Source organism: Oryx dammah, unplaced genomic scaffold (genome assembly GCF_014754425.2).
Source record: "Oryx dammah isolate SB20612 unplaced genomic scaffold, SCBI_Odam_1.1 HiC_scaffold_29, whole genome shotgun sequence".
NCBI classification, from domain to species: domain Eukaryota; kingdom Metazoa; phylum Chordata; class Mammalia; order Artiodactyla; family Bovidae; genus Oryx; species Oryx dammah.
The window spans coordinates 29,866,612-29,893,354 of NW_024070213.1; the positions used below are offsets into that span (position 1 = coordinate 29,866,612).

Sequence of the window (26,743 nt, forward strand, 5' to 3'; positions counted from 1 at the left end):
AGTTACAGGGGGGAAGAAATGAACCTATGTAGTAACATGCCTCTATCTGTCAGCCACAGTGACAGTTTGAACATATCCAGTAAGACATGTTACTTCTCTCAGCAGAAAGCTACCCGCATTTTTTAAATGAGAAAATACACTTTTTATAGTTTTTAAAACATATGATGCTAAATTTATTGTCTTAACCAATTTTTAAAGATACAGCTCAGTGGTGTTAAATATCTTTGTGTTGTTTACAACAAATCTCTAGACTTTTTCATCTTGCAACACTGAAATACTTACTAAACACTAATATTCTCTGTTGTCTTCACCTGGTTTTGGGGACCCATATTTTTACTTTCTGCATTTATGATTTTGGCTACTTTAAATACTTCACACGAGTGGAATCATACAGTATTTGTCCCTTTATGACTGGCTTACTTTGCTTAGCATGTCTTTGAGGCTCAGCCATGCTGTAGCATGTGATAGGATTTCCTTCCTTGTAGCTGTGAAAAGAAGAGAAGCAAAAAGCAAATGAGAAAAGGAAAGATATACCCATATGAATGCGGAGTTCCAAAGAATAGCAAGGAGAGATAAGAAAGCCTTCCTCAGTGATCAGTGCAAAGAAATAGAGGAAAATAATACAATGGGAAAGACTAGAGATCTCACCAAGAAAATTAAAGATACCAAGGGAACACTTCATGCAAAGATGGGCTCAATAAAAGACAGAAACGATATGGACCTAACAGAAGCAGAAGATATTAAGAAGAGGTGGCAAGAATACACTGAAGAACTGTACAAAAAAGATCTTCATGACCCAGATAATCATGGTGGTGTGATCACTCACTTAGAGCCAGAATCCTGGAATGTGAAGTCAACTGGGCCTTAGGAAGCATCACTACAAACAAAGCTAGTGGAGGTGATGGAATTCCAGTTGAGCTATTTCAAATCCTAAATGATGACACTGTGAAAGTGCTGCACTCAATATGCCAGCATATTTGGGAAACTTCAGTGGTGGCCATAAGACTCGAAAAGGTCAGTTTTCATTCCAGTCCCAAAGAAAGGCAATACCAAAGAATGCTCAAACTACCACACAATTGCACCCATCTCACATGCTAGCAAAGTAAGGCTCAAAATTCTCAAAGCCAGGCTTCAGCAATACGTGAACCGTGAACTTCCAGATGTTCAAGCTGGTTTTAGAAAAGGCAGAGGAACCAGAGATCAAATTGCCAACATCCACTGGATCATTGAAAAAGGAAGAGCGTTCCAGAACAACATCTACTTCTGCTTTATTAACTATGCCAAAGCCTTTGACTGTGTGGATCACAATAAACTGTGGAAAATTCTGAAAGAGATGGGAATACCAGACCACTTGACCTGCCTCTTGAGAAACCTGCATGCAGGTCAGGAAGCAACAGTTAGAACTGGACATGGAACAGCAGACTGGTTCCAAATAGGAGAAGGAGTACATCGAGGCTGTATATTGTCACCCTGCTTATTTAACTTATACGCAGAGTACATCATGAGAAACACTGGGCTAGAAGAATCACAAGCTGGAATCAAGATTGCCAGGAGAAATATCAATAACCTCACATATGCAGATGACACCACCTTATGGCAGAAAGTGAAGAAAATCTAAAGAGCCTCTTGACGAAAGTGAAAGAAGAGAGTAAAAAAGTTGGCTTAAAGTTCAACATTCAGAAAACTACCATCTGGTCCCATTACTTCAAGGCAAATAGATGGGGAAACAGTGGAAACAGTGTCAGACTTTTTTTTTGGGTGGGGGGGAGCTCCAAAATCACTGCAGATGGTGATTGCAACCATGAAATTAAAAGACGCTTACTCCTTGGAAGGAAAGTTATGACCAACCTAGATAGCATATTGAAAAGCAGAGACATTACTTTGCCAACAAAGGTCCATCTCGTCAAGACTATGGTTTTTCCAGTAGTCATGTATGGATGTGAGAGTTGGACTATAAAGAAAGCTGAGCATGGAAGAACTGATGTTTTTGAACTGTGGTGTTGGAGAAGATTCTCGAGAGTCCCTTGTACTGCAAAGAGATCCAACCAGTCCATCGTAAAGGAGATCAGTCCTGGATGTTCATTGGAAGGACTGATGTTGAAGCTGAAACTCCAATACTTTGGCCACCTCATGCGAAGAGCTGACTCACTGCAAAAGACCCTGATGCTGGGAAAGATTGAGGGCAGGAGGAACAAGGGACGACAGAGGATGAGATGGTTGGATGGCATCACTGACTTGATGGACATAGGTTAAGTGAACTCCAGGAGTTGGTGATGGACAGGAAGGCCTGGTGTGCTGGTTTACGGGGTCACAAAGAGTCGGACATGACTGAGCAACCGAACTGAACTGAACTAAAGGCTGCATAATATTCCATTACATGTATGTGCCACATTTTCCTCATCCCTTCATCTGTCGATGGACATTTGCATTCCTTCTAACTCCTGGATATTTTGAATAAGGCTGTGATAAACATGGATGCACAAATACCTCTTCAAGATTCTTCTTTTAAGTCTTTTGGCTGTATACCCAGAAGTGGGATTGCTGTAGCATATGAACATTCTATGATTCTACATGAAAGCTTTTCCTGCAGAAAGAAAAGCAAAAACAAAGAACCTGAGACAGTATAATAAACATGAAAGGCTTGAGTTACATTCACCAAGAACACCAAGAAGGCTAGGGTTTCTGTAGGGGAATGAGCAAGGACTGAAGCTACAGAAGATGCGATTTGAAAGTAAAAGAGAGCAGGGGAGAGGAGAGATTATTTCAAACCTTGGAGGACTTTGTGAAGATGAGATATTACTATGAGTGAGATGGAAAAACAGAGAATGCTGGCCTGATCTACTTTTCATTTTGAAAGAATCTTCCTACCTAATGTGTTGAGAAGAAATAGTAGGCAAATAAGAGCGGAAGCAGAAAGGTCTACATGGATAAAGATATGGTACCTATATACACTGGAATATTACTCAACCATAAAAATGAGTGAAATTTGGTCATTTATAGTGATGTGGATGAACCTAGAGCCTGTTACACAAAGTGAAGTAAGTCAGAAAAACAAATATTGTATATTAATGCATATACATGGAATCTAGAAAAATGGTACTGATTGACCTATATGCGGGGCAGGAATGGAGATGTAGACATAGAGATCGGACTTGTGGACACAGCAGGGGAAGAAGAGGGTGAGATGAATTAAGAGAGTAGCACTGACATATATACACTACCACGTGTAAAACAAATAGCTAGTGGGAAGCTGCTGTATATAGCACAGGGAGCTCAGCACTGTGCTCTGTGATGACCTGAAAGAGTGGGATGGAAGAGAGAAGGGATACTCCAGAAGGAGGTTTTATATATATATAGCTGATTAACATCGTTGTATAGCAGAAACCAATACAACTTTATAAAGAAATTATAGTCTAGTGGCTCAGACTGTAAGGAATCTGTCTGCAACACAGAGGACCCAGGTTCAATTTCTGGGTCACAAAGATCCACTGGAGAAGGTAATGGACAGAATAGCCTGGTGTGCTACAGTCCATGGAGTCACAAAGAGTTGGATACAATTGAGCAACTAACATACTCCAATTAAAAAATAAATGAAATGGTAAAAAAAAAAAAAAGCAGCAGCAGAAAGGTCTTCTAGGAGGCTAATGCAGTGCTCCATTCTAGACATGATGTTGCCCACCACTTTGCAGAGTAGGAGGCAATGAGAAGGAGCTGTCTTAATCAGCTTGGGCTGCTATAACAGAATACCATAGACTAGATGTTTTAAAAAGTGGAAATTTTATTTCTCACAGTTCTGGAGGCTAGGCATCTGCAATCAGGGTACCAGCATGGTTGGGTTCTCTCGGGAACCATCTTCTTTGTTTTCAGATGATTATCTTCTTGCTGTGTCCTCACATGGCAGAGAGAGAGACATATCCTATCATGAGGGCTCCATTCTCATGGCCCAATTATAGTTATACCACTTTTCAGAAGTTCGCTTTACATCATTTATGTTTATGAAAGACCTTCATTAGTACCTGTTTGTGCTAACTGAAAGAAATTTAAAAAAAGTTTTGTTTTTACAAGGAATGGTGAAAAGCAAAAGTAGCATTTAGCCTTGGTCACCTTGAATAATGGCAGCAGCATCTCTAATCTCCTTCCCTGAAAACTACACTTAGCATTTCAGCATGAAGCTGCCATATGTTTGAACTGTGTTTGCAAGCATCTGTGCTTTATCTAGATTTGTTTTGTGCATTTGTTAGCAAGATGTGTCCTAAGGAAATAGATTATTTCCCATTTTGGCTTATGAAAATTTCAGAGGAATGCTCTGCTTTTGAATAGTGGGGAAAACTTGTATCACCCCAACACCCCATCTTGAAATATCATCATTTTGGGCATTAGAGTCTCAGCATATGGATTTTGTGGAAACACTAACATGCAGTTGATAACAGGATGATATTTTAATACTAGATGTAAGAGGAATTTGCAAATGGATATAAATGTAGACTGTAAAAAAGATGAATCCATAATTTTTTTAAATCAAATTGAGAATAAAACATCAATAACCAATGGGGTTAAGAGTCTTGTTTTCTAAAAGCACTGACTATATTGCTTTGTTGTCTTCATGTTAATTTGGTTTGCTCCAATATTAGTGAGGTTTTATGAATGAAAAATATTTTCAGCTGGCTTCCTAGAAATGACTTTTGAAAATGTCTAGTTACTCCCCTCACTGTTGACCTTTGCTATTCACTTGGGGCTAAAGAACAGTTCCTCATCATGGCCATCTCATAACATTATCTAGCTTCTTAAGCCTTACAAATAGCTGTGAAAAGAAGAGAAGTAAAAAGCAAAGGACAAAAGGAAAGATATACCCATTTGAATGCAGAGTTCCAAAGAATAGCAAGGAGAGATAAGAAATCCTTCCTCAGTAATCAGTGCAAAGAAATAGAGGAAAACAACAGAATGGGAAAGACTAGAGATCTCTTCAAGAAAACTAGAGATACCAAGGAACATTTCTTGAAAAGATGGGCTCAATAAAGGACAGAAATGGTAGGGACCTAACAGAAGCAGAAGATATTAAGAAGAGGTGGCAAGAATACACAGAAGAACTGTACAAAAAACATCTTCATGACCCAGATAATCATGATGGTGTGATCACTCACACTCACCTAGATCCAGACATCCTGGAATGTGAAGTCAAGTGGGCCTTAGGAAGCATTACTACGAACAAAGTTAGTGGAGATGATGGAATTTCAGTTGAGCTATTTCAAATCCTGAAAGATGATGTTGTGAAAATGCTGCACTCAATATGCCAGCAAGTTTGGAAAACTCAGCAGTGGCCACAGGACTGGAAAAGGTCAGTTTTCATTCAAATCCCAAAGAAAGGCAATGCCAAAGAATACTCAAACTACCACACAATTGCACTCATCTCACACGCTAGTAAAGTAATGCTCAAAATTCTCCAAACCAAGATTCAGCAATACATGAACTGTGAACTCCCTGATGTTGCAGCTGGTTTTAGAAAAGGCAGAGGAACCAGAGATCAAATTGCCAACATCCGCTGGATCATCGAAAAAGCAAGAGAGTTCCAGAAAAACATCTATTTCTGCTTTATTGACTATGCCAAAGCCTTTGATTGTGTGCATCACAATAAAGTGTGGAAAATTCTTCAAAAGATGGGAATACCAGACCACCTAACCTGCCTCTTGAGAAACCTGTATGCAGGTCAGGATGCAACAGTTAGAACTGGACATGGAACAACAGATTGGTTTCAAATAGGAAAAGGAGTATGTCAAGGCTGTGTATTGTCACCCTGCTTATTTAACTTATATGCAGAGTACATCATGAGAAACGCTGGACTGGAAGAAGCACAGGCTGGAATCAAGATTGCCTGGAGAAATATCAATAACCTCAGATATGCAGATGACACCACCCTTATGGCAGAAAGTGAAGAAAACCTAAAGAGCCTCTTGATGAAAGTGAAAGAAGAGAGTAGAAAAGTTGGCTTAAAGTTCAACATTCAGAAAACTAAGATCATGGCATCTAATCCCATCACTTAATGGCAAATAGATGGGGAAACAGTGGGTGACTTTATTTTGAGGGACTCCAAAATCACTGCAGATGGTGATTGCAGCCATGAAATTAAAAGATGCTTACTCCTTGGAAGGAAAGTTATGAGCAACCTAGATAGCATATTCAAAAGCAGAGACATTACTTTGTCAACAAAGGTCCATCTAGTCAAGGCTATGGTTTTTCCAGTAGTCATGTATGGATGTGAGAGTTGGACTATAAAGAAAGCTGAGTGCCAAAGAATTGATGCTTTTGAACTGTGGTGTTGGAGAAGACTATTGAAAGTCCCTTGGACTGCAAGGTGATCCAAACAGTCTATCATAAATGAAATCAGTCCTGAATATTCATTGAAAGGACTGATGTGCAAGCTGAAACTCTAATACTTTGGCCACCTGATGTGAAGAGCTGACTCACTTGAAAAGATCCTGATTCAGGGAAAGATTGAGGGCAAGAGGAGAAGGGGATGACAGGGGAGGAGATGGTTGGATGGCATCACCATCTCAATGGACATGGCTTTGGGTAGACTCCAGCAGTTGATGATGGACAGGGAGGCCTGGCGTGCTGCGGTTCATGGGGTCGCAAAATGTCGGACACGACTGAGCGACTGAACTGAACTGAGAAATCAACTAATGACATTAACTTAAAGAAAAATTCAACTTTGTCCTACTCTAATAATCAGATAATCTAATAATCTAATAAGCCTACTCTAATAATCTGTAATCAAGTTAGAAAATGATGCTTTATGGATATAGTTATGTTAATGTTAAAAGGACTAAGAAGTACCAATTGAAATAGAAGAGAGTATTCTTTTAACACACATATGCACACACATACAATACTAAGTAAAGAAGAAAGCTTTTCAAATTCTGTACATAGATGTAAGCACTATGGGATCTTATGATTAATCATTTTTCCCTTTCCTGCTTTTCCTTAGATGTTTTTGGCAGCCCTGTCACTCAGCTTTATTTCTAAGGCACTGGGTGCAATCATTATGAAAAGTTCCATCACTCAAATAGAAAGGAGATTTGACATATCATCTTCTACTGTTGGCTTAATTGATGGAAGCTTTGAAATTGGTAAGTTTTATATGCATTTTGATTATTTAGTAATCAGAATTGCAGGAGTGAAAACTGTTCGTATGTGCTCTCCACCACTGATCCTTAACCAGAGGTAAGGATCTCCACTCCCCTGCCAGGGCAATTTGGTAGTATCTGGAGACATTTTGGTTGTCATCACCAAGGGTTAGGGAATGGTACTGGCATCTAGTGGTGGAGGCCAGAGATGCCTTGAAACATCCCACAATGCCCAAGGCAGCTCCAAAACAAAGAATTACCTAGTCCCAAATGTCAAAAGCATAGAGGTTAAACAGCTCTGATTTACACACGCTCACTGTCTGCGAACTAATATTTTGCAGGGTTTTAACCTTCCTTGTCTCAAGATGCAGTAGTGCAAAAAAAGGTTGGAGAGAGGACTATGATTCTGATGATTTAGGGAGGGAGGAACAGTTTTGAAACAATGTTTGTTAGGTTCTACTGTTTGAAAAAAGTGTTAGTTGTGTCTGACTCTTTGTGATTCCATGGACTGTAGCCCACTAGGGGCCTCTGTCCCTGGAATTCTCCAAGATTACTGGAGTCGGTAGTCATTCCCTTCTCCAGGGGGATCTTTGCAACCCAGGGATTAAACCCAGGTGTCTTGCATTTCAGGCAGATTCTTTACTATCTGAGCCATCATACCCCAATTCCAGGTTCACAAACACACATCCCCCTGTAGTTTCAAAGCTGTTTAAATGCATTCCTAGGACACAACGTACTATCTGTGAATGTTGACATCTTTAGCTGTTTTTCCTACAGCTATAGGAAATAGCTGTAGGGCAAAAACACTTGAGGAAAGATATTTACTCAATGCATTTTTTATTCACCTTTCAGTTCAGTTCAGTTCAGTCCCTCAGTTGTGTCCAACTCTTTGCGACCCCATGAATCACAGCACTCCAGGCCTCCCTGTCCATCACCAACTCCAAGAGTTCACTCAAACTTATGTCCATCGAGTCGGTGATGCCATCCAGCCATCTCATCCTCTGTCGTCCGCTTCTCCTCCTGCCCCCAATCTCTCCCAGCATCAGAGTCTTTTCCAATGAGTCAACTCTCCGCATGAGGTGGCCAAAGTATTGGAGTTTCAGCTTTAGCATCTTTCCTTCCAATGAACACCCAGGAGTGATCTCCTTTAGGAAGGACTGGTTGGATCTCCTTGCAGTCCAAGGGACTCTCAAGAGTCTTCTCCAACACCACAGTTCAAAAACATCAATTCTTTGGCACTCAGCTTTCTTCACAGTCCAATTCTCACATCCATACATGACTACTGGAAAAACTGTAGCCTTGACTAGATGGACCTTTGCTGGAAAAGTAATATCTCTGCTTTTTAAGATGCTATCTAGGTTGGTCATAACTTTCCTTCCAAGGAGTAAGCGTCTTTTAATTTCATGGCTGCAATCACCATCTGCAGTGATTTTGGAGCCCAAAAAAATAAAGTCTGACACTATTTGCACTGTTTCTCCATCTATTTCCCATGAAGTAGCATTCTTTAAATTCCTATTAAGTACCTTTCATGATCCTAGAAGCCAGAAGTATAAGAAAAGAATAAATACTGTATGGTGTCTGCTCTAAAAGAACATACATACCACTGACAAAAGAGATAAAAGAACACAGGATTCAATCCCTGGTTGAGGAATTGGAATCCCACATGGAGCATTGTCACGGTCTTTGTAGAACAGGACCTGGTGACTGGAGTCGACGAGAAGAAGGACGCAGGGGACACAAGTCTCTAGTGAAACAAGGGTACTTTATTCCCAGAAACGCATACTTATATATCTGCAATAAAATGATTACTCAGCCATTAAAAAGAATGAAATTCCACCAGTTGCGACAAAATGGACCTAAAAGGTCACTGAAGGGAGTCACTGAAGGGAATCCAAGCAGGTGCTCTTTCCCATGATCTCAGTCCTGAGAACTGCATGCAGCTCTGCTTGTTCCTGTTAGCCAGGAACTGATGAGGAACAGAGAGTCCTTGAGAAACGGCACACAAAGGAAGAAACAAAATATTGGATCCCTTAAAGTTGAATGCCCCCTAACAATTCCCCCTTTTTTATTTTTTCATAATTGGGGGTGAATGTAGATACTTTTGTGGAAAAGGCCCTGACCAATTGAGTTTGTTTGGCTGGAACAATTTTAGTCGAAAGGCATCAGTTTACTACAAACATAATCACCAGGATAATTATCAGTGTTATAGTTTCAGATCCAATACTATCTGTAATGTTTTGAAACCATCTTTGAGGGTCTAGCCCAGATAATTGATCAGCTAGCTGTTCAGCTAAGGTTTTCAAATTGTTGGAAGAGGGTAGACTCTTAGAGAAGGTTTCAAAGATTTCCTTTTGCAATAATTGTACATTTAAGGAAGCATTATTATGTATATCTTGTAAATGAAATTTGATTTGTTCCCAATTGTAAGCACTATGGTTGAACCGAACAGGAGTGATACAAAATTGAGTAGAATTACAATCACAGTTTAATAATGCTTGTTTTTGTAAATCTATTAATTGATCTCCAACCCAGTGGATGGCTGTTTTTAATTCCTGAAATTTATCTTGGACTTTTCTATCTATCTGAACCTGAGTGACCCGTATAGTGTGAGCATCTTTATTCCAATTTTGAATAAAGTTTTGTGTTTGAATTGAAGTTTGTAAAGCAATATCTGCAACAGTAGCAGTGGTGCAAATGGCTATTAACTCCAAAATGCCAAGAATTAACCATCCAATGAATTGCTTAGATCATCAGCGTAATTTAGTGAGTAACCGGGAGGCAAGTCCTGCCATGGGACCCTCTTTCCAGGGTCGTTGGAGATCTACTGGCAACCACAGACTACGTCGAAATTGAAGAATCAAAAGGGATTCATTTTTTAGAAAAATAGAGGAATTAAGACAAGTATACAATTTGCAATCTATACAAGTCACAGAAGGTAAAGTCTTATTAAATTGTAAGTTTCCTATGGCTATAACAAAAGGAAAGGGAACACAAGCTTGTATAAAATATGAATGTTTATAATGGAAGGACTAGTTCCTATGACTATGATTGGTCCCTGTGAAATATTCAGTCCAAGTTCCAAGTTTTTCAGTACTTGCAGCCAGTTTCCAGATGTCCCATTGTTCAAGCCCAATCCGTTTATTGAGGATGATTTGAGGACAAGGAGGTGCCATTCCGCCGTCAAGCCAGCCAAAGAGTCCTTTGTCGTGAAAGTGTTCCATTGAACTGTTGGTAATCTTCCATGTTACTTGAGTAACATAATCACACATAGTACTATTAATATCATCTGAACAGTTAAATAGCCACATACCATGGGGTCCCCAATCAACAATGGTGTAATTGGCCACAAACACTAATTTCCCTGATTTAGCTTGACATCTATCCCAATAAACAGGAGTATATTTAAAGTCCTTGTAAGTAAACCCCTTACATTCCAATTTTTGTCCTTTTCCTAGAGTTTTGGTAGTATTGACATAGTTCCCATAAAAAGACAGGACAGTGAACAGTCCAAGAAATGTGTGAAAGTTCTTTTTTGGAGGCAGGAGGAAAGGCCACATTTGTCAATTAACATTAATACATAATTCTGCTGGGCCCATGCATAAAGGAAGGATTTCATAGCCTAGAGAAATGTTAATTAGTCTTCCTTCTTCCTCAGGATGAGAGGGCCCCTCCAAGCTCCAAGGAGGAGGCATATGTACTGAGTCATTAGTGGATAAGATCGGTCCTATATCTGTCCATTTTACAACCTGTAATAAAGGGGGGTTAGGTATATAAGCCCAGTAAGTGTGATTAATCAAGTCAGCCTGAGCAGGGGAAGCAAAAGCAAGCAAAGCAAGCATAGCAACAAAAATATTTTCAGGATTCCAAGGCATTCCCTGTTCAGAAACCAGATTTTCATCTTGATTAGTAAGGGTTTTTATCTGTCCCCAAGTAGGGAGATCGTAAGTTTGATGATGTTGAGTGTGGCGTTTCTTGGAAAACTTTTAAAGCCACCATGGCTTGTACTGGAATCTCCTCCTCCTGGAGGTTTTGCCATTTCTTCTCTATCTTGAACACTGGTGGCTCCCCTAGGGCAGATCTTCCAAAGAGGGAGCCAACTGATTTCGTTGGCTACATCTGGAGAAATACAAGCATACCCTTTCCCCTGTGATATTAATTTTCCAGATTTCCATTGTTTAGTCAATCTGTCTTGATATCAAATGGGCAGAGGAAAGGAGGTATCCTTCAATGCCTCAAAATGTTTTTCTGCTTTTGTCAAAATATCTCCTTACAGTAAGTTTAAAAAATTTAAAACAAATAAAGCTGTATTAAAAATAATTATAGGATTAAAGAATATATTGCCTTGGAATCTAGTAAAGTCTGCTCTGGATAAGGAAGATAGAAGTGTTCCTGTGTATTCCCCCTTTTTAAATTTTTTTATCTGTAGTTTCAGTGTATGATGTGCTCATTTAATTATGTCCTGTGTTTGTGAATTATAAGGAATGTCTGTAATATGTTTAATAGAGAATGAATGTAAAAATTGTTTGAATTGTCTAGAAATATAGGCAGAGCCATTGTCTGTTTTTATAGAACTAGGTGTTCTTATCACTGTAAACCAAGCTAACAGGTGGGTTATAACATGTCATGTAGTTTCACCTCAGAGAAGTGTGGCCCATATAAGAGAAGAATTTGTATCGAGTGAGACATGTAAGAAGGAAGAAGGAGAAAGTTCAGGGCAATGAGTTACATCCATTTGTCATAATTTATTGGGTTGTAATCCTCAAGGATTGATATCTTGTGCAATGGGTCAAAGATGTAGGGGCCTACAAGTAGAGCAATTGTTAATGATTTTTTAGCATATCAGTATGGAATTGTCCAAATTTGATGTAATGAGCCAGCATTATTGTGTAATAGAGCATGTTGCTCTTCAGGAGTAGCAAAAGAGACAAGCTTATCAGCTTATTTATTGTCATGAGCCATAGGGCCAGGAAGACAAGAATGTGTTCGAATATGGGTAATATAAATGGGGGAAGTGCAGTTTTTAACAATAGATTGTAGATTAAGAAAAAGTTGTTGGATAATAGATTGATTAGAATTTATGGTAGAAGTTTGTATATTTTTTAATACAAAAACAATATAAGGAGTCAGAAACTATATTATTAGGATAAGAATGTAGGTGAACAACCTGAATAAGAGCATATAATTCATTTTGTTGAGCACAGTGAAATTTAGTATAAAAGACTTTATATTTTTTGAGAGACCAGAATGAGGTTTTGGTGTTTTTAGTCCCATCTATATAGAAAACATCAGTTTGAGGTATAGATTGTGATGTGACAATGTGAGAGATAATAAATTCAGTATTTTTGAAGAAATTTTAAAGTTTGTTAGAAGGATAATGAAATGAAAATTTTCCAAAATATTTCAGAAAGGCTACTTGGAAATTGGTAGAAGTTTGTAATGTGTTCTCCAATTCAGATTTATTAATAGGTACTACAATTTTATGAGGATTGGAGCCAATTAGAGTCCTAGCTCTATTTTTTTAATTGATAATGATTAGAGTGATCAAATCAAGATAGGGTATAAGTGACCTTGTCCCTCTAAAATGGGTATAAATCCATTCTATTGGGTATTTTTGTTGGGTAAGAAGTCCTGTGGGAGAATGGAGAGAGGAGAGTATGAATAACTCCAGAGGTAAATCAAGTCTAATACAAGTAAGAAATTGCTTTTGCAATTTATTTTATATTAAATAGATTTCTTCTTGTATCTCTTGTGAAAGTGAATGAGGGCTATTTAAATTGGGATCTCTTTTTAAAGTGTTAAATAAATTAGTCAGTTGATAATTTGCAATGTCTAAAGAGGGTCTAATCCAATTTATATCACCTAAAAGTCTTTGAAAATCATTCACTGATAATTTATTAATATGAATCTGTGTTAGTTGGAGAGTAATACATTGTCTATTAACAACAAATCTTAAGTAATAGTAAGGTGTAGATGTTTGAATCTTTTTAGGGGCAATATTAATCCAGAAGTTTTTAAGCATTGTTGAGTTATGTCAAACATCTGTTGAGTTTCGAAAACAGATGGAGCTGAAAACAATATATCATCTATATAATGAATAACAAGACAGTTAGGAAATTGTTTTCTCATAGGTTTAAGGGCTTTGGTTACATAATATTGACACATGGTGGGAGAATTCCAAGGGGAACAAGATTTCTCAATATGTTTTGATTTCACTTGTGTATTTATAAGTTTCTTAGTAGCCTCTAATTTCTCTTTTGTAAGGGGCCATTGCTCTGTCTAAATAGGTTCATCATTTTTCTAAGTTATTTTAATAATTGTATTGTTTGTTAAATGAGCAGTGGCCCATAGAGAAAATGTGGAATATATATTTGAGTTTGTCATTGTATAAGTAAACCTCTTTCTATTAAATTAAGGGGTGCATCTATCACATAATGTTGTAATGTAGGCTGGCCTTCTGGTCCCTCACATGGGTATATTTGGACACTTTGATAAACCTCTTGTACTTTGGTTTGAGAAACTCCTGCAATTTGGCAAGAAATTCTCTGTATAGGCCAAGATTTGGGCCATAAATGTTTGGAAATAATGGTAATATTGGATCCAGTATCAAGAAGACCAGAAAACATTTTGTCATTAATTTTGATATTTATATTTGGTCATGCATATTTAGATACTATTGATGTCTATAAGGATTGCTTTTGATCTGTATTACCAAATCCATCTGTCCATATATCGTTAGAGGAGTTAATAGAAATGTAAGGTAAAAGAAGTAATTGGGCAATTTTGTCCCCCTTTTTGAATTGTCACAGTATCTGAGATGACATCATACTTTGATTTTTTTTCCTTATAATCTAAATCAATTATTTAAGGGTGAACAGTAATTTCTTTAGAAGTCAGACTAGATTGGCACATATAAGGCTGAAGGTTTGTGGGGGTTGGTGTCCATAAAGTCTGGTAGGTATTCTAGAAAGGACCGCTTGAAGAAAAAGAAGAAAATTGTTTAGGCCTGGTATATCGATGGTAGCACTGTCTGTTGTTGAGGGTTTGAGGGAAAAGATGGAGTTTGTCCCTGGTTTTTGTTGATGGGGACCCGGGGAGTCCCCATCTTTGAGTTTTTTGAAATGGGATTTTTTTTTTCAATATCGTATTAAGATCAACATTTTTTAGCCCAATGTACCTCCTTACGACAATGAGAGCAGACTCCTGGAGGTTTTTTTAATAGTTTTAATTCTGTGTGTGTGTGTGTGTTTTTTAGGGCAATCCTTTTTTAAAATGGCTCTTATCCCCACAAGCAAAGCACCTTTCATTTTTCTTTTTAAAGGTAGCAGTCATTGTTTCAGCTAACATTTGCCATTTTTGAGTTTTTGATCCTAAGTTGCAATAAGCCTTTAAATAATCGATAACATTTCTGGTCTCATGAATTGGAGCGATGGCTCTCTGACATTTCTGATTTGCATTTTCATATGTAAGCAGCTTTTCTATTTGCACTTTGGCTTCCTCTTTGACAACTCTGGGAGATAGCAACTCTCAGTCTAGCTAAAAAATCAGCATAGGCTTCCTTAGGCCCTTGTAATATCTTTCTGTAGCTATCTTTAGGTTCTCTTTGAGGAGCAATTTGATCTCAAGCTTTAAGGGAAACTTCTTTTGATTGTTCCTGTAACAAAGGAGGGCATAGTATCTGAGCTTCCACTGAATCAAATTGTCCCATACTGGTTAACATTTTTAAAGTAACTTGGTTTGGGGGAGTGCCAGCTCAAGCATTAGAATTGACACAATCTCAGGCCACATCATGAAACCACATTATCTATTGAAGATATTTTTTTGGTTTAAGAAAAGCTTTTATCAAAATTTGTCAATCATAAGGAATAAAAATTTTAATAGAAGATGTCATAGCATTTAGAAGTTTTTTAGTAAAAAGCAAATGAGGGCCATATATAGTTACAGCCTTTTTCATTTGTTGCATGTGAGAAAAATCAATGTCTTCATATTGAGGTATTAGTTGTCTTTGAGCATTAACATTTTTTAACACAGGAAAGGCAAAAAGATCATCAGCCTCATAGACTCGAGATTGCAAAGCCGGTAAATCAGAAAGTCTTTGTCGTGAAGGAGAATAAGTGGATCGTCTGTTTTCATAAATATGATTGTGTGTTAGGGGCTTATCATTGTCATCAAAAAAAGTATTGTTGACTTTAGTGTCAAAGAGAGCATCAGAAGAATCATCATCAGATTCATCTTGTCCTCGAATTGAGGGGACCTTCTGTTTCATGCCTGTTACAAGAGGAGGAGCGCTTGGGACGGTCGGAGCAGGGATGGTGGGAAAGTTCTGAAACATTTTATGTTGTTCTAATTGGGCCTTTTGTCGTCTCATCATCTAATTTATATTCATATAATGAGCATTCTGCTTGTTGATGAATATCAGGGGGGCAAGAATTGTCTTGAAATGGCAAGATCGTGACTTTTAATGAGGGCCAACAAGGGCCAGAAATCTATTGGAATATTTTCTCCCAGTCTTATGGCTCATTCAACTTTTTTTTTTTTAACCCAATTCCAAATTTTTAAATCGAAACTGTCTTCATCAGGAACCAGGGATTATATACAACTACTGTTTGGAGACAAGCCTCTATCTGTTGACGTGAAACCAAAAGTCCTTGAACCTTAAATAAATGTTGAAGTAAAGTAGAAAAGTGGTCGGGCTTTCCAGCCATTTGTCCCATAACCCCCTCAATTACCAACCTCTGTAGGTCCTAACAGTCATTCCGTCCACTTGCCAAGGGCATTCACCAGGTCCCTGTTCAGGAACCAATTGTCACAGTCTTTGTAGACCAGGACCTGGGGACTGGAGTCGACTAGAAGAAGGACGCAGGGGACACAAGTCTCTAGTGAAACAAGGGTACTTTATTCCCAGAAACGCATGTCTATATATCTTCAATAAAATAATTACTTAGCCATTAAAAAGAATGAAATTCCACCAGTTGCAACAAAATGGATAGTCCTAAAAGGTCACTGAAGGGAGTCACTGAAGGGAATCCAAGCAGGTGCTCTTTCCCATGATCTCAGTCCTGAGAACTGCATGCAACTCTGCTCGTTCCTGTTATCCAGGAACTGATAAGGGACAGAGAGTCCTTGAGAAACAGCACACAAAGGAAGAAAACAACATATTGAATCCCTTAAAGTTGAACGTCCCCTGACAGAGTATGGCATGGCCAAAGGAAAAGAGCATACTTGTAAATATGTGTGTGTATATATATATATATATATATATATGTAATCTATAAAACAGACATAAACTTTGAGTCCCTTCAAACCATTAAAATGTGGGGGAAAAGGAAAATGGGCAGACTCTTTAACAAGATATAGAACTGAGGGTTAAAATTGTGTGTGTGTTTTTTTTAAGAACATTGAGTATATTGCTTTGTTGTCTTCATTTTGATTTGTATTTCTCCAATACTTGTGAGATTTTATATAATTACTGAGCAATTGAATTATTGAAAAATTGAATTATTTCTCTTATTTTATAAACTGCTTGCTGAACGCCTTTGCCCATTTTCCTTTTTTCCCCACTTTTTAATGATTTGAAAGGACTCAAAATTTATGTCTGTTGTATAAATTACATACATTTTTTACAAGTATGCTCTTTTTCTTTGGCCATGCCATGATCCATGTGAGATCCCAATTCCTCAACCAGGGATTGAACCCTTTGTTCATTTATCTACTCTTGTCAGTGGTATGTACATTCTTTTAGAGCAGATACCATACAGTGTTTATTCTTTTCTTATACTTCTGGCTTCTAGGACCACGGAAGGTACTTAATAGGAATTTAAAGAATGCTAAAAGTGAATGAAAAATGCATTGAGTAAATATCTTTAATCAAGTAAGTTTGTCCATTTTTCTCCAATCCAATACAACCGACTCAACTCCAAATTCTTCATAAAATTTTGCTTCACTGATATCACCAAGTAATTCAAGTCTTTTCACTATTATCTAAAGTCAAGTCTATTTATTATTAATACCATACAACTGTATAGTAAGCGGCCTAAGGTAAATGAGTTTTATCCTAATTAGATTACCACATCTGGGCTTCCGTGGTGGCTCAGAGGTTAAACCGTCTGCCTCCAGTGTGGGAAACCTGGGTTCAGTCCCTGGGTCGGGAAGATCCCCTGGAGAAGGAAATGGCAACCCACTCCAGTATTCTTGCCTGGAGAATCCCATGGACAGAGGAGCTTGCTAGGCTACAGTCCACAGGGTCACAAAGAGTCAGACCCAACTGAGTGACTTCACTTTCACTTTCACCACATCTTATGGGCTTCCCAGGTGGTGCTAGTAGTAAAGAATTCATCTGGCAATGTAGGAGACCTAAGAAATGCAGGTTTGATCCCTGAAAGAGGGCATGGCAACCCACTCCAATATTCTTGCCTGGAGAATCCCATTGAGACAGGAGCCTGGTGGGCTACAGTTCATAAGATCGCAAACATACCAACACGACCAAAGCAACTTAGCATGCACATACTATGTCTTATGCTTTATTTGTATCCATTCTGGGCTTTCTATTCTCTTGGACACAAATGTGGACTAAGTTACTGTTTGCTATAATGAATCATATAAAAATAATTTTGTTCTCTTTGTAGGAAATTTGCTTGTGATTGTATTTGTGAGTTACTTTGGAGCCAAATTACACAGACCGAAGCTAATTGGAATTGGTTGCATTGTTATGGGAACTGGAAGTATTTTGACTGCTTTACCACATTTCTTCATGGGATAGTAAGTGGCTCTGTGCTATCAATGATCATTCCCTTGTAAATTAATCATAGAATTTTATTTTTTATTTTAAAATAAGTATTCCCCTTAAGAATGTCCACTAAGCATGTATAGAAATGGATTATATTTTCTATGTAATAATTAACTCTGTTTTATCTACTGTGGCTCTCATTGATATTGAAATAGGAATAGCAATAAATCAGGTGCAGTTTCATAGAAAATAAATGAGCTTTTTGTAACTTTTTACTGTACCATATATTTTATGTCTTTGCCTACAAGATTTTGATACTATTTAATAAGACTTTATATACTGACCCCAGATCCAGCTGCTCACCACTCAAAAATCAATACCTGAGAGGCGATTGTGGGTAGAAAGGAAACTTTGCTTTTAATCAGAATGTCAACAGTCTGGGGAGAAGATGGACTCCTATCCCCCCAAAATCAATTCCCATGATTCTGTTTAGCCATAAAAGTTTTTGAAGGGAAAAGAGGAGGGATCTGTTAATCATTGAGAAAGAGTGTCAAAGTCATTACCATGCCCCACAGTGGGCAAGCTTGTCAACTTCTTGTGATCTTTCTTTAGACGCTACATTGTTCACACAGTTTGTTCACTGAAGGGAAAGGAGGAAAGAGATCTGGTCACCTATTAATTACTTAATAGATGATTACTTAATCGATTGATTGATTGATTACTTCTTCATTTTTACTTCTGTGATCTATGGAAGGAATAGACAGGTTAGGTAAGATATTGTATAATCAAAACATTTGGAAGGTGTGCTTTGGCTAGAGATTGAGTAGCACAAGGGGTGTCTGATTTAAGTTAGTTACAATGTAGTTTTGCTAAAATGAAGAGACAAAGGGACCTCCTGCAGAGACCTCTTTCCCCCCAAAAGCTTCTCACAACTTCCCCACTCAACTCACTGCAGTATGGATTTTCCCACTACCATCTGAGTCTTCCACCTAAGTCTCTGTGTAGTTTTAATTAGGGTCAGATACTGATGACAGAAAACCAAAAATAGTGATGGCTTAAATAAGATAGGAGCTTATTTTTTACATGAAAAGTTAATGTAGCCAACCTAGGCTTTGACTGGCCTTGACTTCATGGTGTAAGTTGTGGCGGTGTTGTTCCTTACAACAGGACAGAAGAAGGGCAGAAGAAGAAACAGAACTCACACAGGCTGAGGCTTAAGGGAGATCTTCCGAAGCATAACATTTCTACTGGCTTCAAGCTAGCCAGAACTTTGTTACAGTTCACATCTAGGTATAAAGTTCTTGGGAAAAAATAGACTTTATTTCAGGCATACATTTCCCAGCTAAATATCCTAGATTCTGTTACCATTGAAAGGGGAGAATAATGGATACTGAGAGCCAATGAGCAGTTTCTGCTAAAGATATAAATTACTTACTCATTATCAATGCCAACAGCCTTGCTTTTTTTGTTACTAAATTAATTACTATATTTGATTTTCATAAGGTCTTTCTTCTTCCTGTTAATGTTCCTTCTTATTTCCATCATCCTACTCCCTCTTGATTTATTTCCTCCTTTTGGCTTCTCCATCATACCCACCCTTTCCTTCTGCTTCTGATGCCATTGGGTCAATCTTGCCTAAGTTCCCTTACCAATCTTCTGCACTTTACACTCTACATGATTTCAGGCAAGTACATGCATTAAATGCAACTATCACTGTACAGTGAGTTTATCTTATACTCAAGATTTATATAATCAACCACCTCATGGGTATCTCCAGCCTAACATCCTATAATCATTTTCGACCCATATATTCAGAACTGAATTTATCTCTGTGCCAAAACCAGCTCAGATTTTTCACATTCACTCTTTCAGCAGTGATTCATTTACCCACAGAGAGATTCCAACCGAAGTCAAGGATCTCCTCTTAGACTTATTCTTTGTTTCAGTACACATGACCAGTGGTCACCAAATCTTGCTTTTTCTACCTCTTATATGTCAAAGTTGTCCCTTTTTTCTTTCCCATCATCTCTGGCCTGGACTTTCTTCATCCCATCCCAACTTCATTGTAACTCACATTCTATACTACATATTCATTTTACTTTTTGTAATTTTTATTTTAAAAAATTATTTATTTGGCTGCAGTGGGTCTTATTGCAGCACATGAGGTCTTTAATATTCATTGCAGTATGCAGAATCTTTAGTTGCAATATGTGAAATCCAGTTCCTTGACCAAGGATCAAACCCAGGCCCCCTGCATTAAGAGCTTGGAGTCTTAACCACTAGACCAGCAAGGAAGTCCTATGATGTTCATCTTAAAAACATAAATCTTATTATTTTACTCCTACTTAAAACTCCCAATATCCTAGAGCAGTGTTTTTCAAAATTCAGATCCTGAAAAACTTGTTGATCAATAAATCAATTCAGATTATTGAGACCAACAATTTTTTTAATATAATAGGATAGAATAGAATAGAACAGAATAGAAGAAAACACAGTTATTCTGTGTAACTTTCTTTTTGGTTTTATAAATTTGTGTGTGTGTGGATATGTATGTATTGTGATTGTGATGCAAAATATATTTCTCACTGTTGGTATAGTCAAAGTATTGAAAGCCTCTTGCCTACAAATTAATATCTAGGTTCATTTGCATATACAGATAACTCATTGATTTGGCTTGACTGTCTTCCCAGTTTCATTTTACATGGCTTCCCATGGTTGAGGACCGCACTATAGGTCTAGTTTTCCACATGTGCCATAATAGGTCATACTTTTGTTCATAGTGTTTCTACAGCTTTGAGTATTTTTCCTTCTTTGTCTACCTGTTAAACTCCTTTCTATCTTCAAAATTCATCTTTTATGGAATCCTCACTGTGAAGTTTTCTCTAATCCACAGCCTTCTCAATATCCAAGCAAAGTTGATCATCTCTCTTTCCTTTACAAAAACTCAGGACCTGACATATTAATATTTTTGTATCTTTCATCATATACGTTTATCTTAGAGGATGTAAGATATTTTGATAACAAAAGTTGTGTGTTTTATTTCTAGTGATTGGGAGTTGCACATAATGCCTGGCATATAGTAGATTGCCCTTGGAACTCACAGGGTACCTCAGTATTTTTAATTTATATTGTTTATTGAAGTATAATGGATGAATTATAATAGTAACAGGTACATAACATAGAGACTTATTATTTTTATAGATTATACTCCATTTATAGTTATAAAATGCTGGCTATATTCCCTGTGCTGTACATCACACCTTAGTATCTTATTTCTTTTGTACCTAGTTGCTTGTACCTCTAATCCCTTTAACCTATTTACTCTCTCTTCCCCCAATCCTCTTCCCACTGGTAACCATTAATTTGTTCTCTGTATCTGTGAGTCTGTTTCTGTTTTGTTATATATGTTCTCTTTATTTTTTTAGGTTCTACATATAAGTGAAAACATACAATCTTTTTCTTTCTCTGCCTGACTTATTTTACTAAGCACAATACCTTTACATCCATTCATGTATTTTTAAATAACAACATCTGTACCTATTCTAGGTCCATCTCTGTTGTTCTAATTAAGTTCTTCCTTATCAAATTGAAATAGACTAGAACTTTTTAAACTAAGTTTTGAGAAGTCAGGCATATGACTCTGCGTATGCATGTTTGTATGTGTGTGTGTCCACGTGTGTGTGTGTGTGTGTTTCCATGAAAGAAATTCAGGTAAATTTGCCGGGGTCCAGCCTCAGCAGAGTCCAGGGATATCCTCAGGATGGACGACGTCGGCGAATGAAGAAAGATAGATAAAGAGATAAAGAAAGAGACACGGGGTGACCAAGCTTCTTCGAGTGAGGCCCATTTACTTTATTATTCTTGGGGCTTTTATACCCTGAGTTATACATACAGCAAGGTGAAAAAAGCAGAGTCAACTCAACATTCCATCAGTAATAACTTTTATCAATATCAGGTTCCTTCTTGTAAGAGTCTTATCCTCTGTACATCATCTTCTGTTCCGGAGGCCTATTGATATTCCATGACCTCCTTTTGATAAAGGTTGGTCAGCCAGAAAACCAGAACAATGATTTTCCCTTAAAGTGTTTCTTCTTAAATTCTTAGCCTGTGTCACCCTTAAAGTACAGAGTTACATTTTTATGGAGCAAAGATTCAGCAGGTTAAAGCAAAGGAAGAACTTATTAACTCAAAGTCTAATGTTGCTAATGTTAAAGCTGCTGCTTATTATTTCTATATCTTAACTATATGCACTCCCAGGAACACAATGGATAAGGGATGTGAGAACTTGGCAGCAAGCATAGGCTCAACAATGTTGCAAGAGTCTAGATAAATCTGCCATGTAAGCTAAAATGCTAACAGAGGGTTTGAAACACTCCTTTCATGCCCAGGAGATTTATTAACCAAAGCCCTAAGTTAACTCTTTTGGTCAGGGACAGCCCCCTGCTAATGTCAGAAGAGCTGGTGAAACACATAAAATAGTAAGACAGACAGATTCTGGTTTGGGGGTAAATGCTTGAGCAGGTCCAGGGGGTCCATCGAGTCCTGAGGCCTTGCTCATCAGGACTCTTCCGCATGACCTTGTCATGGGTCAGATGGCCCAGGGATTCCCTCAAGTCCTGCATGACCTTGTCATGGGTGGGGTCTCCCTTGCCGGCTTCTGGCATAAAGTATTGATGGAAAATGCAGGTGAATCAGTATGATTGTAAATTAAATTTGAAAGTTTAGATTGTAACCATCTTTGAAGATAATTCAAAGGGATGAATAAATGCACGGGGCAATTTTTTTTTAACTTGAAACCAAGATATTTCATACATTGACCAGAACATAAGAATTCTTAGGACGACAGTAATGTGATAATCCACCTTGCCTGAGGAGTATTGCATGATGTTTCTTAGTGAACACTTCTATTTTACTTTTACCTATCACTTCTCCTAACATATAGGCTGGGAAACTGATAAAGAGTATCCTGATAATTTGGAGAAGAGAATGGTACAGTTAAAGGGGACAATTCCTCTGCATTTCTGGGAAAAGTAAAACTATTCAGTAAATATAATGATGTTCTTACAGTTACAGGTATTCTAAAGACACCACTTTTAATCCATCAGAGAATTCAACATCAAATTTACCAACTTGTTCGATTAACCAAAATTTGTTACCCAATAGAACATCATTGGAGGTAGTGGAAAAAGGTAAGAATTGAACTCACACTATTGAATATTACTGTCACAAATAAATATTCTAAAATTTAATAATTATATTACATCTATAAAAAACTATTATATTGTTTATTAGCAAAGTTTATTAAAAAACAACAGGGAAAACATTTTCATGTATATAAGACAAAATTCATTGTTAATAAAAAAAGAGCTTCTAGAAGCAATAAGGGAAAAGAAATATTTTGATATGAAATTGGCAAAGAAAATATGCAGCTAATGTAAAAGAAGAGGATGTGGCATGAATATATTTAAATGTAATTTTACTCTTTATGAAAAATGCAAATTATTACACAAATTAAAGATTATTTACCTACTAAAACACAAATCGCTTTTATTATAGTAGTAAAGATTTTGCTACCTATTAGATAGGAAAAGATTAAAAATAAAAAGAAATGAGGTAGATGGGAAAGCCACATTTTATGTATTATAAAGAGTGTATAAATTAATCTTTTGGAGGTTAATTTTTAAGATGGTAAAGGACAAAAATATGCATATCTGCTTAAATCAGCAATTGTACTTTTATTGCTTTATCTTAAAGGAAATAATCAGGAATATACAGAAGGATTTATTTATCATTATAATCATGAGATGCCATGGCACTCCACTACTCTTGCCTGGGAAATCCCATGACAGTAGAACCTAGTGGGCTACAGTCCATGGGGTTGCAAAAGACTCAGACATGACTCAGCAGCTAAAAACAACAAACAAGGAAAGAGATTGATTAAAGAAATGATGGAACTTATTCAGCACACTATGATGCAGTCATTAAAATCCTGCTATAAGAAGATAAAGAATATTATGCATATTTTTGTGTTCACTAAAAATGTGAAAGATATAAGCAAACACCAGAAGTGGCTCTCTGTGTGATGGGATTACAGATCATTTTACTTGTTTTCTTTGTGTTTCTCTATATTGTCAAATTCTGTAATGTGACTATAAATCATTCTTATATTTAGAAAAGAACAAAACACTTTAAATGGAATAATTAAAGAGTTACATTAGTTGAGTTTTTAATAGGAATGCTAAGATTAATGTTTAAAATAAAGCATCCTCTTGTCTATGTAGGTTGGGAAAAGGATTCTGGATCATATATGTGGATATATGTTCTCATGGGTAATATGCTTCGTGGAATTGGGGAAACCCCTATTGGACCCTTGGGGATTTCTTACATCGATGATTTTGCTGAAGAAGGACATTCTTCTTTGTATTTAGGTAATGTACAGAAAATAATAGATTTTATGGTTACTTTCCCTGGGTGTAACTTGAAATAACACTGCTCCTCAACTCATTCTTTTATTTAATGAAAAGTTATTTGGAGAAATGTATTAAGTAGTATTACTATTAAAAATTTAATAAGAACCATGTATTATTGGCATTTGATAAAAATGTTTTATAATGTTTTTAGGTAATTTGCTTGCAGTAACAATGATTGGTCCAATCATTGGCTTTGTACTGGTATCTCAGTTTTCTAAAATGTATGTGGATATTGGATACGTGGATCTGAGTAAGTACTCTCAGAACAAGGTAACATGATAATGCTTTTGAAGTACATGACAGCATTCTTCCAAATAAGTGAATTCTTTATTTCAGTGGCTTTTTGCAGACTAATCATCAAAAGTTACAAACAGGAAATGTGTTAATATCTATAATAAAAATAAAATACATCTCCTGTCAACATCAAGTGGTGCTAGTAGTAAGGAATCTGCCTGCCAGTGTGGGAGATGCAAGAGATGCTGGTTCAATCCTTGGGTCAAGAAGATCCCTTGGAGTAAGAAATGGCAACCCACTCCAGTATTCTTGCCTGGAAAACTCCATAGACAGAGGAGCCTGGGGACCTACAGTCCATGGGGCCACAGAGTCTGACACAATTAAGCACACACATAGCTATCTAAATCAGGCTTTTACAGCTAAGCACAAAATAAGAAAATTTAAGAAACCTAAGATGACTTCATCCAAAATAATTGCAAATTAATTGCAGGTCTCTCAGTAGGCCCTCTGATGTCACTTACCTGCATTTCTTAGAAAACCCTCTCTGTCTACATAGTTTAAAGTCTCTTCTAAAATGTGGCTCCTCTTCAGAGAAGCCTTACTTCACCATCTTCTACTGGCACCAAAAGTTAAACACCCCTGTTAATCACCAAGAGCAGGTCTTTACTGTAGTCTTTATCACAATGAGCCACAAATATTTGTACACTGATATGCCATCTCTTTTAGAACATAACAATATAGTGTCTGCATTGACGTATAATAAGTAATTAACATTTGGAAATAAGCAAATCAGATTTTCAAATCAGTTTTGCACCAGGGCTACATAGAGTAGACTTCACAGCAGTTCAATGATAATCACAATCGTGCAAGTATTTGAATATAAAACTAAAATGTGGAACTGATGGAATATGTTATGTCTTCTATTTTGGATGTGTGAATCATATTTTATGTTTCTATTCATTCACTTCCAGGTTCATCATTGTTTTTACCACCAGGAACCTAGAAATAAATGGTTATTAAAATCTTTGGAATTATAGTTTTGTAGCCTCTTTTCTATAGTCAGAAATTACCACTTACAATGTTTTAGACACATGGTAATCCCATTTCTATCACTGAATCTCAAGACTTAATTACATCTTCTCTTAGTCAGTCATGGGTGTGATGTAAACACAATATGAAGTACACATTGGCGAGCTCCAATGCCAAAGGAACCAACGAGATAACAAGTGAATAAAGAGTGTTAAGTATGATGGTTAAACTTGTAAGAACTGGCGGTGGTTGAAAATGAATTTATTACTCAGGCTCAACCTATCCTTTTCATGCAGAAATCAGGATCCAGCATTGACAAAATCTACGGATTGGTTTTTAAGAAAATCTAGAAATCCAGACTTCCATGTAGAATCTTCCAATTTTTATTATAGTGTGTGAGCAAGGGAGAACACTTCAGAAGGCTGTGTCTAGACAGGTTATGACCTCTAGTTCTTTTGTGTAGACCAGGGATAGAGCACACACACAAAAAAAAAAATGGTACCAAAGTGACATTTTTGACAGATGATGAATAAGTACTTGGCATATAGATGGAGTCTCTGATTTTACCAGTTATTTCTAAAGTCTATCAGAGTTGCTGATTATGAAATAACATGAACATGCAAATCAATTTTAAACTCAGATCTATGCATAGTTTAAAACCACTTCAATAAATAGAATGAATAATTTACTTCTGTATATCAATTCAATGTTTTCTCATGTTTAAGAGTTTTTCTTATAGATCAAAGAGTAACAACACCATTCTTGTGCTTCAAATTTCTAGGGTGTGTTTGTGTGTGTGGTACTTCCTTATCAGAATTTTTATTTTATACTCACTGAAGCAGTTCATTTATACTTGTTTAGATATAGCACATGGACCTCCCTGGTGCTCAGAAGGTAAAGAATCTGCCTGCTATGCAAGAGACCCTTGGGTCTCTTTGGTTTGATCCTTGGGACAGGAAGATCCCCTGGAGAAGGCAACCCACTCTGATATTGTTGCCTGAAAAATTCCATGGACAGAGCAGCCTGGCAGGCTACAGTCCATGGGATCACAAAGAGTCAGACACAGCTGAGTGACTCACACACACAAATATAGCACATACATGTCACTCACACGGCTTTAAGAGAAAATATTATTGAAATAAAATGGTTAAATTTTCCCTAAAATT

The 26,743-nt window shown here is 37.1% G+C and overlaps 1 protein-coding gene across 1 annotated transcript in view; it reads left to right on the plus strand.

The window, feature by feature from the left end:
- LOC120858921 (solute carrier organic anion transporter family member 1B3-like) overlaps positions 1-26,743 on the plus strand; it is an 81,394-nt gene that overhangs the window by 28,398 nt on the left and 26,253 nt on the right. Inside the window, exons 3-7 of the mRNA XM_040235302.1 lie at positions 6,983-7,124; positions 17,744-17,876; positions 22,912-23,033; positions 24,126-24,272; positions 24,466-24,564. Of these exons, the coding sequence (XP_040091236.1) occupies positions 6,983-7,124; positions 17,744-17,876; positions 22,912-23,033; positions 24,126-24,272; positions 24,466-24,564 (643 nt within the window). The remainder of the gene's footprint in view (positions 1-6,982; positions 7,125-17,743; positions 17,877-22,911; positions 23,034-24,125; positions 24,273-24,465; positions 24,565-26,743) is intronic.